This window comes from Aegilops tauschii, chromosome 3 (assembly GCF_002575655.3).
Source record: "Aegilops tauschii subsp. strangulata cultivar AL8/78 chromosome 3, Aet v6.0, whole genome shotgun sequence".
Lineage (NCBI taxonomy): Eukaryota > Viridiplantae > Streptophyta > Magnoliopsida > Poales > Poaceae > Aegilops > Aegilops tauschii.
In genome coordinates this window covers 588765130-588782211 of record NC_053037.3, presented here as the reverse complement: position 1 = coordinate 588782211, position 17082 = coordinate 588765130, and the positions used below count along the sequence as shown (strand labels likewise).

Here is a 17082-nt window from a genome sequence, read left to right as displayed (position 1 = left end):
CACTCGTGCTGATGATAATTACTCCTCTGTTCCAGCTCGTACCGTCTCAACGGGGCCGTCCATGGACCGGGCCTAGGCCGTCGGCGGAGTCGACGCGAGCGGCGACGGGTGCTGCGTCCCAGCTGGCTTCCGCCCATTCCCAGCTCACCCCAACCCAACTTCCGCGTCAAAAAAATAAATAAATCCCTATCCTCTGCTCTGCTCTGTCTGGGCCTTTTGATTTTTCTTTTCTTTTCTCCCTAGCCGATTATCTCTACTCTTATAAAAATAGAGTTGATGATGATGATGTGCCTGCCATCCTGCAATATAGCCGTCTGATATAGGAAGGAAACTATGACAATTTTCCCGCACTCCTCTCCATATTTGCAGATAACAGCAACTCTAACGGGACGACACAAATGGACGACGATTTTGTCCGTTTGGGTCGGCCAGGCGAACACGGACATCTTCCGCGTTTGGGTCGGCATATGCGCCCAACGCTAGCCCGACCCATTTTGACGGCGCTAGAAAAAAAATAACGCATGCATATTTAAAAAAGAACAACATTAATTAAACATTAAAGCCGGCCACAAAGGCCGGCGAGAGTCCACGCGTCCACATTTGCATTTAAGAAAAATAAAAACAACCTAAACTACGAGGTGGCACGCTGCCCTAGGCGTCGGCGTCGGCGTCCTCGGGGTCCGTGAGGTCGATGAGCGTCGGTGCCGGACCGGCCCAGGGGAACGTCGTGTTCCAAAGCGCGTTCATGTCGGGCGCGGGCAATGCCGCCACGGGTTGTGCCGCCGCCTGGGCTGCGGCGGCCTGGCGCGCCTCCTCCTCGGCGTCGCGCTCGAGCTTCTCGAGGTATTCGCCGTCGCGGCGCTCCTCGGCCAGCCGGATCTGGCGCCAGTGCTCGAGGTACGCCGCCTCCTGTGCCGGCGTCGCCCCCATCTAAACCGGTGGCGCTGAGACTCACTCGCGCACTACTCCCGTCCAGGAGTAGCGCTTGATGGGGGACGGCCCCAGCTGCGGATCCGGCTCGCCTTTGACGCAGTGTCGGGGAGGGGACGGCGGGGCCACCGACGGCAGCACGCAGTCGCCCGCCGCGGAGAGGGCCATGGCCTGCGCCATTGCCGCCTCGTACCGAGCCTCCTCTTCCTCCACCGCCTCCGCCCTGCACCGCTCGTACTCCTCGCTCTCCCGGTAGACGGCCGCAAGGGTCGCCTGGTAGGCGTCCTTCACTGCCTGGTCCTCCTCGCGGACGACAAACGACGGCGGCGGCACACTGCGGTCGACCTCGCGCACGCCCCGTCGCCTCACCTCCTCGTGCTCGAAGGCGAACCACCTCGCCCAGTTGGGCGAGTCGGTTGCGTAGGCGGGGATCGCGGCGCTGCTCCGGCGTCAGCAGCGCCCGCCGGCTCCGCACCTCCTCCGCGTGAGCCCTAGCCGACAGCGGCGCCGCCGGCACTGGGATCCTATCCGGATCTAGATGCCAGTCGTGCGGCAGGGTGGCGTCGGGGTATGGGAGAGGCACGCGGTACTGCCAGTGCCACTCCGCCTGGTGCACTGGCACGTTCACGCGCTGCCTCTGCCGGCGAAGGCGGGAGGAACTGCGAGGGGAAAGGGATGGCGGGGGCCTTGCCCTTGGCCTTGCTGCTGCTGGCGCCGGAGAAGATCCCCATCTCGCTATGGTGGTGGTGGCTAGGGTTTGCCGGCGAGGGGGAGCAGAGCTTGCTAGATGTGGACGGCGAGTTTGGATGAGGACGGCCCCGCCGGACGGTCGGCTTAAAAAAGGACGACCGCCGTTGCTGACGCGTGGGCCCGTGGTCATAAACTAAGCTGACCGCGTGAGCAGCGGGTAGTTGGACGACCGCCAGGTGGGAACGTGGCGGACACCGAGAAGCGCGCGCGGCGTCCGTTCCGCGTCCGCGCCGACGCATTTGGGGCGCAAATTTGGGCCGCAAATGCGTCAGCGCGGATGCGAAGCGTACGTGATTTGGGTTTGGGTTGACGCGTTGGGCCGCCATTTTTGTCCGCACCGACCCAAACAGACACCGACGTACGAAATTGGTCGCTCTTTGGAGTTGCTCTAAGGCTTTCCTCGTTTATCTTTTTCTTCCACAAAATCTTGATCATTTACTAATAAAAAAAAACACTCCCCGAAATGTGCCCCACCCGCGCCGCGCGCTACCAGTCCTCCTCGACATGCCGCTTCCGTCCACGTAGGCGCGCAGTCAGGCATGCAGCGGCCCAACTCGCGCCTGCACCCGCCAATACTGCCCTGCATATTACTCCGCCTGCAAAGCGGAGAGATATCTCGTTAACAATTCCGGAAATGGGTTGGGTGACAGCAAATTGCAGGACTGCTTATTTTGCTGGCATTATTTTATGGGTTGCAATGGGGTAGGAGTATATATCGTTTGAGAAAAAATGAAACAGAGGTACAGAACAATCCGCTTTATATGAAAGAAGCATGCATGCAGCTGATCCACGAACTGTATTTTATCGTACTCAATGAGTAGTATTTTTTAGACAAGACTGCATTCTATATGTGTTAACGCGATTATTATGATTTCTCATGCACGCTTGTAAAGGGTTTTCTGCGAGCATGACGTCGTTTAAAATATTATAAGCATAGAACTGTGTTGGCATAAGTACTTAATCAACAACTCCCTCTTATGGACTATATAATACATGAGTTCTGGTGGCGGTGGTTCATTGGACAAACACACACATTATGCAAGTAGCTAGCATCTGCATGCGCCGGCGCATACATACAAGAAGGACTTTACAGGGTGTGGCTAATTATGGGGTGGGATACATAACCGTCTAATGTTCGTGTCTCATTCTTATGTTATTAGCTGTGCATTCTTATGGTTGTCGGGAAAAAAAACTGTGCATTCTTATGTTACTCCCTCCGATTCCTTTTACTCTGCGCATAACTTCATTCACGGATACCAAGGGGAGCCAGCGAAGCAAAAGAATTGGACAGTTTAACTTGCGTGATCTGATGGTGGAGGAGAGTCTACTTCTGCCAATCATCATACGCCACAAATATATGCTACTATATTTCACGCAGCATAGCTAGCTAGCAACCAGGTTGACCTAGCCTACCCTTGCATGACTTTTCATGGGTAGATTTTTTATAGAGTTTCCTTCCAGCTCCTGAATACAACCCATTACGCGTCGCGCAAATGGCGCATCCTCGCGCGTGCCACATCATCACGCATACTGTTCAGCACGGCCAATAGCGAGAGTCTGATGTGTACTGGCCAGGAAAAAAAAAAAACGCAGCCCATCCTCTCGTCACTCTCGCCTGCATCTCTCTCTCTGAAGCGCTCTCTATCCCTCTCTCGAACCTCTCTCCACCTCTCGGCCGGCGGCCGATTCCGGCCGTTGCCGGCGGTCTCCGGCTCCGCCCAGCCCCCCTTGTGTTATCCTCGATCCGTCCTATCTCCTCCACCAACTCGATTTGACGCTCGCCTCGTCCTCCTGCCACCATGGCTAACCCTAGCCGCCACTGTTGTCGGCATAGGGCGCCGTTTTGGACGCCGGCGCGGCGTGGGGTGTAGACGGAAGGGGGTGGAGCAGGGAGGCTGAAGACCAAGGCGGCGGACGCCTCACGGAGTGGAGGAGAGGGCAAGGACATGGACAAGGAGGAGCAGCGTCATGGGTCTGCAGGGAAGGGGAGGGCCGCCGGAGACGCTCGTCCGCGAGCCTCCGAACAGGAAACCGGCGGGGAGCACGCCATCGTAGGCGAAGGGAGGGGGAGACGTGGCGGTGGCTGGCTAGGCCAAGCCGCGAACGCCCATCCGTGACTTTTGTTGGGGTCCGTCCCGTTCTTCCTCCCCTCACTCCGCCACTGTTGTCGCATCTGTTCACACACACACACACACACACACACACACACACACACACACACACTCACGTTTTAGTTTCCTAATATGTGATTCTTGTTTTTCTTTTCATCTTGATCCAATTCAGGTGGAACGCTGCTCTGTTTTTCTGTCACTAAGCAAGTACATAGCTGGCCACTATCTTATACTCCCTCCGTTGTGTGTACAGGTAGCTTGAAGCTTAATGTTTTACTAAATAATTATTGGGTTAACTCAGAGCTCTAAGTTCTTTTTTCAAAAAATAATGTACATATGTACCCATGACCTTAACTGGCTCCGCCCCTGTTTAACACCGAAGTGGTCAGTGGTCACGGGTTCGAATCCCAGTTGCGCATCGGTTTTTTCTCTAGCAGTGGGTATGCGACACAATTTCTGAAGCTGGCATATTTGATCCCATCTACTGGTAGTAATAATGATAAATGTAGCATCAACTTTTTAGACCCTCAAGGGTCAATCCAAGGAGCAGGTCTCCAACCCCTACGTTGGGAGTGTTGTTCTGTTCTTCTGTTAAGCCCTCAAGTTCTTGCTTGACTTAAGATTTTGAATTTCTTAATTTGTTTGAAACTATTTGACAGTAAAATTCCGAGCCCCTGTAATATTAAACTATAGCCAAAACCCTGGGTTGAGCTCCCAAAATACTTGTCCTTGCTGCTTCTTTGACATGAAGCTGCCGCAAAACGACATGCTGATGCTACCAATCTGGTCGTCTGTTCTGATCCGACATGCCTAACTACCTGCTATGCCATGCAGCTACGGTGTGGGGAAATTGGGAAGCCAAATGAGCACAGCTGTTCAGGATGCGTGGAGTGGTGGGATGCACCTTTATTTACATAGCACATTATATTCATGATACCGTGGAGTACCGATGATCTTTTTTATTAGGAAATGGACAGTTCAACACAGATGGATGTAGTATTATACAATGAAGATATCGATTCGTTGTTTGCAGAACCAGATCAGCGCAAAATATTCATAGCAAGTTCGGCTTTCTTACCAACAAAATAAATAGGTTATGGTAGATATCTCTATGCCATGCTAAGCCAGTAAGGATAGGAGGAATAGAGTTTGATAAGGCGGCATGCCACTGTGGAAGTTAGGAGTTTTCTTAGTTTATATCCGAATGAATAATATCGTTAAGAGTGAGTTTTAACAGTTTATTGTTAATTATTTTCGCTGCAACAATAATCAAGTTGTCTTCTTGTCTTGTTTCATTTTCTGTTGACTTGCATTGATTCCGTTGTAGTTGCAACTATTTACCTCAGGACGAGCTACTTGTTTGAAATCATTTATGTAGTTGAGATCTTTGCCACTTTGTCAGTATAATCATTTGTTATACTGAAATCGTTTAGCATACCATCATGCTTGAAGGAAATATGCCCTAGAGGCAATAATAAAGTTATTGTTTATTTCCTCATATCATGATAAATGTTTATTATTCATGCTAGAATTGTATTAACCGGAAACATAATACATGTGTGAATACATAGACAAACATAGTGTCACTAGTATGCCTCTACTTGACTAGCTCATTAATCAAAGATGGTTGAGTTTCCTAACCATAGACATGAGTTGTCATTTGATTAACGGGATCACATCATTAGGAGAATGATGTGATTGACTTGACCCATTCCGTTAGCTTAGCACTTGATCGTTTAGTTTACTGCTATTGCTTTCTTCATGACTTATACATGTTCCTATGACTATGAGATTATGCAACTTCCGATTACCGGAGGAACACTTTGTGTGCTACCAAACGTCACAACGTGACTGGGTGATTATAAAGGTGCTCTACAGGTGTCTCCGATGGTACTTGTTGAGTTGGCATAGATCGAGATTAGGATTTGTCACTCCGATTGTCTGAGAGGTATCTCTGGGCCCTCTCGGTAATGCACATCACTATAAGCCTTGCAAGCAATGTGACTAATGAGTTAGTTGCGGGATGATGCATTACGGAACGAGTAAAGAGACTTGCCGGTAACGAGATTGAGCTAGGTATTGAGATACCGACGATTGAATCTCGGGCAAGTAACATACCGATGACAAAGGGAACAACGTATGTTGTTATGCGGTTTGACCGATAAAGATCTTCGTAGAATATGTAGGAGCCAATATGAGCATCCAGGTTCCGCTATTGGTTATTGACCGGAGACATGTCTCGGTCATGTCTACATAGTTCTCGAACCCGTAGGGTCCGCACGCTTAAAGTTCTGTGACGATCGGTATTATGAGTTTTTGTGTTTTGATGTACCGAAGGTAGTTCGGAGTCCCGGATATGATCACGGACATGACGGGGAGTCTCAAAATGATCGAGACGTAAAGATCGATATATTGGACGACTATGTTCGGACACCGGAAGTGTTTCGGGAGGTTTCGGACATATACCGGAGTACCGGGGGTTACCGGAAACCCCCCGGGGAGTATATTGGGCCTAATGGGCCTTAGTGGGAGAAGAGGAGGGGCGGCCAGGGCAGCCGCGCACCCCCTCCCCTCTAGTCCGAATTGGACAAGGAGGGGCGGCGGCGCCCCCCTTTTACCTTCTCTTCCTCTCTCCCTTCCTTCCCTTCTCCTTCTCCTACTAGGAAAGGAGGAGTCCTACTCCCGGTGGGAGTAGGACTCCCCCCCTTGGTGCGCCCTCCTCCTGGCCGGCCGCCTCTCCCCTAGCTCCTTTATATACGGGGGCAAGGGGGCACCCCATAGAGACAACAATTGATCATTGATCTTTTAGCCGTGTGCGGTGCCCCCCCCCTCCACCATAATCCACCTCGGTCATATCATAGCGGTGCTTAGGCGAAGCCCTATGACGGTAGCTTCATCAACATCATCACCACGCCGTCGTGTTGACGAAACTCTCCCTCGAGCTCTATTGGATCGTGAGTTCGCGGGACGTCACTGAGCTGAACGTGTGCTGAACGTGGAGGTGCCGTACGTTCGGTACTGAGGATCGGTCGATCGTGAAGACGTACGACTACATCAACCGCGTTGTCATAACGCTTCCGCTTAACGGTCTACGAGGGTACATGATCGACACTCTCCCCTCTCGTTGCTATACATCACCATGATCTTGCGTGTGCGTAGGAATTTTTTTGAAATTACTACGTTCCCCAACAATGCTCTCTCACTCTCTGTTGTAGCAGAGCAGTTTGATAACAAATCTACTTGCTGGGAAAATTCCATCGGTTAAATGTGTAATTAGTTTACTGCTAGCTTTTGTTTTCTATGGTATCTCATATCCATTTGGTTCATGCAAAAATCAACAGTTTCTTTTGCATGCAGTGCATGATAGAGATACAAAATATGCATACTTCGTTCAGTGAATGATTGTTATATGTGATTTATAGTTGTTATCTGTAAGTTACGACAGCTCTTGTTTTTTTCAACTTGCACTGCACACAAGCTACTAAAATTAATTACTCACGCCAACGTTTTTCATATACTCGTTTATGAGGATCAGGATAGGCAACAGAACAGAGTCTTGCAGCAATATGGAGCACCGACAAGGTAGGGATGACCATGTAAGTACATTAACCGCTTTCTTTCTTTTCTAAACTGCTGTCTCTATCATGTTTGTATTTATGATGATCGGTGGTTAACATACATAATATGGGTGTAGGAAGGGGTGCAGGTTGTTGGATTTGAAGTCCCATCATCACCAGACTCAAGCTACAGCTACCCTATCCCTGGAAACAAAGACGAAGCTCGAGAGCCCCCATTGGTTTCTCCTCACCTGCAGCATATACTGCTGAGCTTCCCACCAAGCCATGACGATGGGAGAAGCCTCCCTCTGCCCTCACCTACTCTATATTGCAGCTTGCAGCATCCGATGAGAAACCAAGGTAGTTCCTCGGCCTGGCAGATAACTCTCTAGACATAATTCTTTCACAAGTCACTGATAGCAATTTGAGTCATGCCTCAGTTTGGAATAGGTCTGCATCATGGAGGTCTAAATATTAGAGATAGATCCTTGGTCGAGGAACTCTTTTCAAACAATAAGATTCAGGTGTGCTCTTCATTGATAACATGTTCTTTGCTACACTTGAGTATGGTCATTGCAGTCTATTTTATCTGAACTTGGTTGCATAGTTGAGAAAAATGTAAACATAATTTATTGTTTTGGCAGGTATTGGTATGCACTAGCACACTGGCTTGGGGTGTCAATCTTCCATCTCACCTTTCCATAATCAAGGTGACATGATGCTTCATATTTTCTTCATCTTCGACGGTCATTTATCTGAGCACTTACTCCATTCTTTTGTAGGGTACTGAATACTATGGTGAGAAAACAAAAAGATATGTTGATTATGTTATCACAGATATTCTACAAATGATGGGTCGTGCAGGCCGACCACAGTATGACCAACATGGCAAAGCTGTTATTCTTGTTCATGAACCAGAGCTTTTAAGGTGGCATGTTAACTTTGTGTACATAACAAACAGTCCGATGCTTATTCATCTTGAGTTTAACTCTCATTATTGTGATTGTTTAGTTCTTGTATGAGTCGTTTCCTGTCGAAAGTAATCTGAGGGAGCACTTGCACCTTTACTTACCAAATTTTTGTACTCCGATGCCTCTATGGCCAAAACCAGTAGCAACAGCAAGAAGGAGAAGCAACAACGAGGATACCTTTCTATGAGTCATTTTCAATATTTACTTGCTGTAGGTAAAGGGCATAGATTCAACTTCCAATGTCTGTTACGAACAGAGTTCCCTGGAAATGTGTCAAAACAAATAGCTGATAACCGGCAATTTTCCACCAATGGAAGCCCGCGTGATTTAGGTACCATCTGCTCCCTTAGATTTTTCTTATTTAACTCTATCATGTTAAATATTATGCAGCTTGCTAATGTTATATATTTAGTCTCTTATATGATGTTTGTTTGGTCGTTCTCTAGCCTCAGATCCAAGAAATCTGTTTGTCTATTTGACCAAAATAATCTGTGTTGCTTTAAAGTCCAATAAACAAACAAACAACTTCGATGCATGCCCATGTCTTTTAGTTTCACTTGCATCCAATAAATATAATTTTGGCACTTGTTGTGTTGGTGTGCTGCTCAATTATCTCCCATCGTGTTCTGTACTAAATATGAGGAAATAAGATGAGCCATGTATTTTTGTTTTCAAGAAGATAGATCATAACTGTTGTGTGATAATTATTGTTTTTATATCTTTCTGTAGGTTTTATATTTTTGTGGATCTATGTGATTGGGCCTTATCTTTGATTTATTTTATGAATGTACATTGCCAGTAATGCATTTCTGTTGGTCCTGTAACTGCTACACATTGCTGATCTTTAACTGTAATCAAAGTTCAGTTCATCACATGAGTTTATGAGGGACAGCCTTTCCCAGGAAAGCTTACGTATGCCCAAATGATACATAGAACTGCAGATTTTACTTCCTAATGCAGATGTCGTACTGATTGATTCTCAGCTAGAAATTCCACACCAGACATCTCATTGTTTTTGTTTCTTCTCAACCTAATTGTTACAGTTCTAGGAACAGGGTATAGCATATCCATAAATTTCCTACAGCCATGCTCGTCTTATATACTCTTGGGTGTTCAGTCACTCTAATCAACTAGATCATAATGGAGCAGAGCTGAGGTAGTAATCATGTACAATTATATGCTTGCTTGGTTGCTATTAAATCACACCATCATGTCTGTAAGGCAGGTCATGTGGCTCCCTATGAGTTAACTTGATTTCTTGAAACAAACCTACATCATCAGAAGTTCAAAACTGAACCTATATAAAAATATCGTTTAAAGGAAATATAGTGCTGTAGAGGTTAGACTTTGTTGAGCCACATGTGTTGAAGTTTTTGTATAACTATGTCATGTAAATGGAATAGTCTTAAGTAGAGGTTTACCCTCGATGAGCTACATGTGTTCAGTATGTTGTACTGATCGTCTGTTTTCTTTGGTGCGGCGCTGACTGAGCCTATTGATATGTAACTTGAATCCAACGAGTTATAGGCTTATCCGGACCTGGAACTAAGGATTGAATTCTTTTTCCTGCAGATACAGTGAATAGGTCGACAAGTGCGAGCGCGTCAACACTATCGACGATGACGATGCTGGGTCGACTTGCAAACGAAATGGTTACTATTATGACTGTATTGCATTGGTGTTATGGCTGCCACCTTCAGCTACTGTGGGTTCCGCCACGCCCAGGTATGCCCATCTCCATTGCCTTTCTCTGGATTCACTACCCCTCTTGGTTTCTGATTATTGTTTGTTCTCATATACCTCGAATTTCCATGAGTGCGATCTGATGAATGAGTATCCCGTGTCTGCGGCAACTCGCATGGCCTGATCCGGAAGTACGGGTCTGCAGGCATTGCTTCCGCACCAACGCCAAGGACATTGGCTTCATCAAGTTATGAGCCACCCCCACTGTTTATTGACTCCCTGAATCATGTGCCTGAGTATGATGACTGCTGAGTAGTAATATGTTACCCCACGCTTTGCTTTGAACAATATATATGCTTTGTCTACAAGGCCTCTTGGTATGGCGCACCAATTTTAATTTGTTGGAGACTACCATCTGGTAGTGTGAGTTATTGCATAATGTAGTGTAATGTATGAAATATTAGATTCAGTTATTCAGGTTAAGTTCTGTGATCGTCACCTCATGTTCTGCCTTGCATTATTTTGTATTTGTTTGATGAATGTGTAATTTCTAAGCACCATAAGGCATGTTGGAATGAACCGAGTTGTGCATGACTACATGATATTAGCTATGTTTGTTTGCTGTTCACACCTATATAAGTCTTACTCTGGTGCATCTATCTCCAGTCTCAGCCATTTTTACTAACCGTCACCTACCAAGTTTTTTTTCTCAGCATACCAGTGCATTTCAAAGCAGAACAAATTGAGTGTATTGCAATTGCTCAAATATTTATTAAGTAGGTATATATACATTGTATATATTTATTTCCTGAATAACGATGATTTATTAGAAATTGAGATGATTTTCCTTTTGAAGAATGTTGTTTTCATTTCTCCACTTTTATCTCATTAATTGTAGGTTTTATGCTTCAATTTTTAGGTTTGGGTGAATTATTTTTCAGATGCATATGTTGTGTCCGAATACCTGAATGTCTGTGTGTAGCTAATTTCTTGTATTCTTGTTCTTTTGTATCATCCCAATCTTTTTATACCGATAGTGATAGCTGCATTTGCGCACTTGTTTAATAGTACCATTAAGAATGGAAGCCTCAAAGGAAGCAAGGACTAGGAAATTATCATCAAACTGTGGTGTTTCATCGAGGCCGACCTTTATCAACAATGAAGTAATTGTGCCTGGAAATTGCTTTGAAATTTTCAATGCTTTGGAGCTAACTCATGTTATAATTTTGCATGTAAACCACATGATATTGTTTTCCAGTCGCATGTTTTTCCTGCACAAACCATACAAATTTTATGAGCTTGCTTCACTACTGTATGCAAAGGTATCATCTAAAAGGAATTATGGGTTTCAGATATGCTCCAGTTTTATCGCTTTTCAGTATATGCATGTCAGGCGGTTGTACCCACATAAGTGACAAAACTTGTTTTTGGCTCACGCCTAGCTGTCCATTGTATGGATCATGCACCTATTCCATCTGCCAAATCATATTTCCAGGGTTTCCCCTCTTGCTTGCATTTCCATTCGTCTACTTTATGGATTATTCAATCTTATTAGTTTAGTATATAAACTGGATGCCCCATGCTTGGTAGGAGATACATAATAAGGGAATTGAGGCAAAGCAGTTGAAATTTAAGAACGTCATGTGCTCCTATTACTTTGATCAATCTGCAGTACAATTTAGCCTATGAGCCAATACCATCAAGGATTCGCCTAAAGGGCCAAAGCTTAGGACAATATGTTTTGTTTCGAATGTTTCTTCATCTCCAACTCAAAAACTTATGGAAGAGTGTTTTACATTAGGCGCTTCTCTGTCCAGATCCGTGGCCACCACATCGCCATCAATGTCGGCGGCGTTCTAGAAGCGTCGGGGCGGCGGGCCACGCCTTGCCCATGTTGTCGCTGATGATCCACCTGGACGACGGCCGACTGAGAGTTGCCGCGCGGGAACTACACGTTCGAGGACCACGGCTTGCGCACTGTGTTTCTTATCTCTGTTTGAACTATGTGTGTCGTACAATGCTCTATTTTTGAAACCTTGTTGTCAGTTCCTTTTGAATTACTTTATCTCTGTTATCATTGATTTTTAGTGTCTATACTATTACGGCTATTAGTGTGCATATTGTTAGACTGATATTAGTATCTATACTGTCATTGTTTGTACTTTCTTCTTGATCTCATGTAAATATGGTAAGACAGTGGAAGGGGTGCACCCCACCAGGCACCGCCTCAATTTCCTCTCAGGTGGCGCACCAAGGGTGCGCCCCAACCACTAGTATGGTCCAAAGGGGCCCTTCCTGATTGCTTCCATAAACCTTGTCGTTGGTTCTGGCTCTACACTTGCAAAAACGCATGCTGTTCAGATGCTACTACTTCCTCACAAATAATCAATCAGCAAAAGGAAATTGATTTTATATTTCTAGGGACAAAGCGGGGGCGCTGCATGCATTGTGAGCCGAGCGAGCAAGACCGATCCATCACCATCCGTGATCGCGCGGAAGCCCACGACGGCTCACCCCCCGAGCCGGGGCCCGGGGCTCGAGTCGAGTTGAGTCGTGCCTGGCCGTGCGCGCGCTCCGGCCGCTCGATGTCCGTGAGCTGGCGCACGTGAAAGGGTTGGTTTTTTTTAGGGTAAAGCCACTTTATTCAAAATCCACAGAAAGTGGGATACATGGTTGGTCATGTGGCTGGCCAAGCCATACATGACGCCCCTGAGCTAAAGACAAAGCAAATTTAGCTAACTTATGAGCTTTGAAATTACAACGACGACTTTCAAAAATAAAGGTACAAGATAGTGGTGACGATCTAGAGATAATTTCCGTGATGATGGCACCGTAGGGTCCTTTGTTTCCCTTGGCAATGTCCCCAATCACCTGCTTGCAATCAGACGACAACACAAAACGCTGAATATTAAGATCTTCTGCCAATGCGATGCCTTCACGACATGCCATCGCCTCCAGTGTGGCTGGATCCCAAATTCCTGGAATGACAAGTGCCGAACTACCCAAGAACAAGCCCTGGGTATCCCTGCACACGGCTACGGCTGCTCCACCTCTGCGGGTGCGTACTCCTGCATCAACATGGATTTTGGCGTATGTTGCGGGAGGTGCCCGCGGCCGCTGTATCGAAGCACCTGTCCTTGCCAACGGAGCCCGTGTAGGATTAGGAGTACGGATAGCTTCCAGGTCTGCAATAAACCGAGTGATGAACATTTGTATTGCATGTGGAGTTTGGAAAATCGCCTCATGAATGGCCTTTCGTCGAGCTGTCCATATTGCCCATAGGGTCACCGCCAGTAGGACAAATTTATCATGTGGTAATGTATCAAGCAGGCTAAAGAGCCAGCTCTTGGCACTCGTATCTGTGGAGGACGCGAGGGTGCAGCTCATCTCTTCGTCGACTAATGCCCAAGTGCATCTTGAAACAGTGCATTGTAGGAGGGAGTGCCGCCATGAGTCTTGAGCCCCACAGAAGCCGCAGGTACTTGTTGTCGACATTTTACGGTGTGCTCTGACATCCTCGGTGGGTAAGGATTGCTTAGATAACCTCCACAAGAACATACGCACTTTGGATGGGACCGCCGTCTTCCACAGTGTTTTCCATGATCCTTCGTCGGTGCGAGTGGTTGATGATCCCGCCGATCCTTCAAGCCACGCTTCTCTTCTCTGTCTTGTCGCAACGAGCATGTTATAGGCCGAACGTACCGAGAACTGTCCACTTCGTTCGTGTGCCCAGCTCCAAAAATCCTGCATATTCATGGTACAAAGTGGGATGCCTGAAATTACCGTCGCGTCAAATGTCATGAAAGTTGTATTCAGTAGCGGTATGTTCCATGTGGCATTTGTTGCGTTGATGAGTTCTGAAACCATGACCGGGGGGTTGGCTGATATGCATCCATATGGCCTCATCATCTCCTCGCGAGGTAGCCAGTTATCCTCCCAGATTTTTGTGTTGTTACCATTGCCAATACGCCTGATCAGCCCTTGTTTCAAAGTGTCCCGACCTTCGATGATGGACCTCCAAATCTGGCTTGGGTGATTACCTAACGTCGCCAGCAGGATTGATGTGTCTGGGAAATAAACACTTTTCAATATTCTTGCACTCAACGAACCTGGATCCTGTAGCAAGCGCCATGCTTGTCTAGCCAGCATTGCCAAATTAAAGAGCTCGAAATCTTTGAATCCCAGTCCACCCATACTTTTGGGTTGTGTCATTGCCTTCCACGACACCCAATGTGGTTTACGTTGCCCATTTGTGCTCCCCCACCAAAATTTTCTTATAAGCATATTTAGGTGTTCACAAAGACCCCTGGGTAGCTTGAAGCATGACATGGAAAACACCGGCACGGCCTATGCTACCGATTTGACAAGAACTTCCTTCCCTGTTGTTGACATGGTCCTCTTTATCCAGCCCTGAATTTTGCTCCACAACCTGTCCTTCAAGTATCTGAATGCACCATTTTTTGAGCTTCCAACGTCAGATGGCATACCCAAATATTTCTCACTTAAAGTTTCGTTCGGGACGTTCAGGATGCCTTTTATCTCAATCCTAATATTGTCAGGAACCCCTTTGCTGAAAAATATGGAAGATTTTGCATAATTAATGCGCTGACCTGTAGCCTGGCTATAAACCTCTAACAGCTGGTTCACCTCGGTAGCACCCACACCGTTTGCCTTGAAGAACAGCAGGCTGTCATCAGCGAGGGTTGGTGGCTTTGCGTGGCAGACGAGGCAGATTTCTCATTTCGGGCTTAGGTGGTGTAGCCCGTACAACGTATGTGACGCCGGATAATTAAGCTACAGTAACCCTCTGCTAATGATGCCACGTCACCTCGATTACTGTTGTTAATATCGCGTTAGTTCAAAACCAATTCGGATTCAAATTAAAAAAAACCAAGCAAACAATAAAAGTTTTCAAATATTAAAACTAAAATGTTCGGAGTAAGCCAAATAATGCATAAGTAGTAATGGTGGAGAAACCACATTGTTATAAAATGTTTAAATGCACTTAGGTAATTAAAACAGTAGTTAAAACAATTAAATAAATACATATTGGATTTTATTAAATATTAAACTATTTTGTTTTGGGTTAATAATTACTATGGCAGTAGTATAATTATAAATGCAAGTTTAGGTACTAGTGATAATTTTATAAAACAGAAACCGCCTCCCCCGATCGGATCTGGATCGGGGCGGTTGGCCCCGACGCCGGCGGCGCCGCCTCGTCTCCCCCCTCTGCACCTCGGCAGCCCCGAGCCGGCTCCGACGCCCGTCCGCACCGCCCCATCCCCTCCGCCCCGACCTGGAACTCGGGCTCGGCCCTGACGCCACCGCCGCGCGGACCTCGCCGTCGTCCGCCCCGTCCTCTCCCTCGCCGGCCTGCTTCCTCCTCCCCACCGGTCTGCCTCCACTCCGTCCACGTCGTCCCCGTCCCCCCAAGTCGAGCACCACGGCCCTTGACCCTGCGAACCCCGGTGAGGCCCCGGGCCTCTCCCCCTCCACCTCTTCCCCTCCGTCGCCGTGCACACTCGCCGACCGGGCCCCGAACGTGCTCACCGCATCGGCCAGGGCCTCGCTCACCGACGCCCGCACGCGCCGGCCGCCCTGGCCGCGCCCGCGCACCCCTGCTTGATGACGGCCCGCGCACGCTGCCCCCTGGCCAGCGCCGGCCTTCGCCAAGCCGCTCGCCCGCGGCGACCGCATTCCCTGCCGGCGCGCCCTCCACGGCTAGGGCCCCGGCGTCCCCCACCGGCGACTGCCCGCCTCGCCACGGCCTCGCCCTCCTCTGCACGCTCCGTCGCCCTTGCTCCCCGCGCCTCGCCACTGCTTGCCGTGGCTCGCCCGCCGTCGCCCGCCTCTGCCACTAGCTCAGGCACCGCCGCCCCGTCGCCGTCCCTGGCATCGCCCCGTCCACCGCGGCTCGCCCCCTCCCCCCCACTGGCCGGCGTTCTGGCTGCCGGTGCCCACGCCGCGGGCTGCGACCGGGGCCAGCCCCGTTCGACCTCGGGCACGGGCACCACGCCCGCACCCAGCGCCCGCACACGCTATGGCCCCTGTGCCAATGACATGGGGGGCCTACGCCCCAGAACGTCAATTAAAAAAAAGAATAAAAAAATTAATAAATAAAAATGTATTAATAAAATTAATTATTAATTAATTAAGTTAATTAATCATGTTTAATTAATCTAATTAACTAGTTAGTTTAATTAAACAGTAATTAGTTTAGCTAATTCCTAATTAATCTAAACAGAGAATGACAGGTGGGTCCCACTGGACCCACATGTCAGTTTGACTTAGTCAACCCCTGTTGACTGCTGATGTCAGCATGACATCATGCTGATGTCATAAATCCAATTTCGAATTAAATTAAATGATTAATTAAATTCCAGAAATTAGTAAATCTTTAAAAAATCATATCTTTTAAACCGTAGCTCAGATGAAAATACTTTCTACATGAAAGTTACTCAGAACGACGAGCCGAATCCGAATACGCAGTCCGTTTGTCCGCCAGACGTCCCTAGCATAGCAAACTTGCAACTTTCCCCCTCCGTTTCATCTGTCCGAAAAATGCAAACTTCGGGAAAACTTTCCCGGATGTTTCCCCCCTTTGTCGATATCACCTACTACCGCGTTAGGGCACACCTAGCACCGTGTATTGTCATGTTACGCTTTGTGTTGCTTTGATTGCTCTGTTATTTATTGTGTTCCCCCTCCGTTACTTCTTTCCGGTAGACCCCGAGACTACCGGCGACCCCCCAGTTCGACTACGGAGTTGACGACCCCTACTTGCCAGAGCAACCAGGCAAGCCCCCCCCCCCCTTGATCACCAGATATCGCCTATTCTTCTCTGTACTGCTTGCATTAGAGTAGTGTAGCATGTTACTGCTTTCCGTTAATCCTATCCTGATGCATAACCTGTCATTGTTGCTACAGTTGTTACCCTTAGCTGCTATCCTACTGCTTAGTATAGGATGCTAGTGTTCCATCAGAGGCCCTACACTCTTGTCCGTCTGCCATGCTATACTACTGGGTCGTGATCACTTCGGGAGGTGATCACGGGTATATACTTATATACTCTATACA

At 47.7% G+C, this 17082-nt stretch overlaps 1 protein-coding gene across 2 annotated transcripts; it reads left to right on the top strand.

Annotated features, from left to right (window-relative positions):
- Positions 1–3276: 3276 nt before the first annotated feature.
- LOC120962033 (uncharacterized) lies at positions 3277–10362 on the top strand. Of its 2 annotated transcripts, XR_012205695.1 has the most exons (8): positions 3277–3808; positions 3964–4044; positions 4626–6888; positions 7327–7387; positions 7486–7708; positions 7778–7872; positions 7993–8058; positions 8131–8345. XR_012205695.1 is itself a non-coding variant. In XM_073511209.1 (5 exons), the coding sequence occupies exons 1-4, from the start codon at positions 7780–7782 to the stop codon at positions 8535–8537; spliced, it is 309 nt and encodes a 102-aa protein (XP_073367310.1). In that variant the 5' UTR covers positions 7700–7779; the 3' UTR covers positions 8538–8650; positions 9892–10362. The 2 variants fall into 2 exon arrangements, 1 of the variants encoding a protein (XP_073367310.1); XM_073511209.1 differs by lacking the exons at positions 3277–3808; positions 3964–4044; positions 4626–6888; positions 7327–7387 and adding exons at positions 8534–8650; positions 9892–10362 and having other exon boundaries at positions 7700–7872; positions 8131–8276.
- Positions 10363–17082: the final 6720 nt, after the last annotated feature.

Coding starts and splice junctions, on each gene's coding strand:
- LOC120962033 (XM_073511209.1), top strand. CDS start 7,780: ATGCCTCAGTTTGGAATAGGTCTGCATCATGGAGGTCTAAATATTAGA. Junction 7,873..7,992: donor TTTCAAACAATAAGATTCAG/GTGTGCTCTTCA, acceptor TTGTTTTGGCAG/GTATTGGTATGCACTAGCAC. Junction 8,059..8,130: donor CTCACCTTTCCATAATCAAG/GTGACATGATGC, acceptor ATTCTTTTGTAG/GGTACTGAATACTATGGTGA.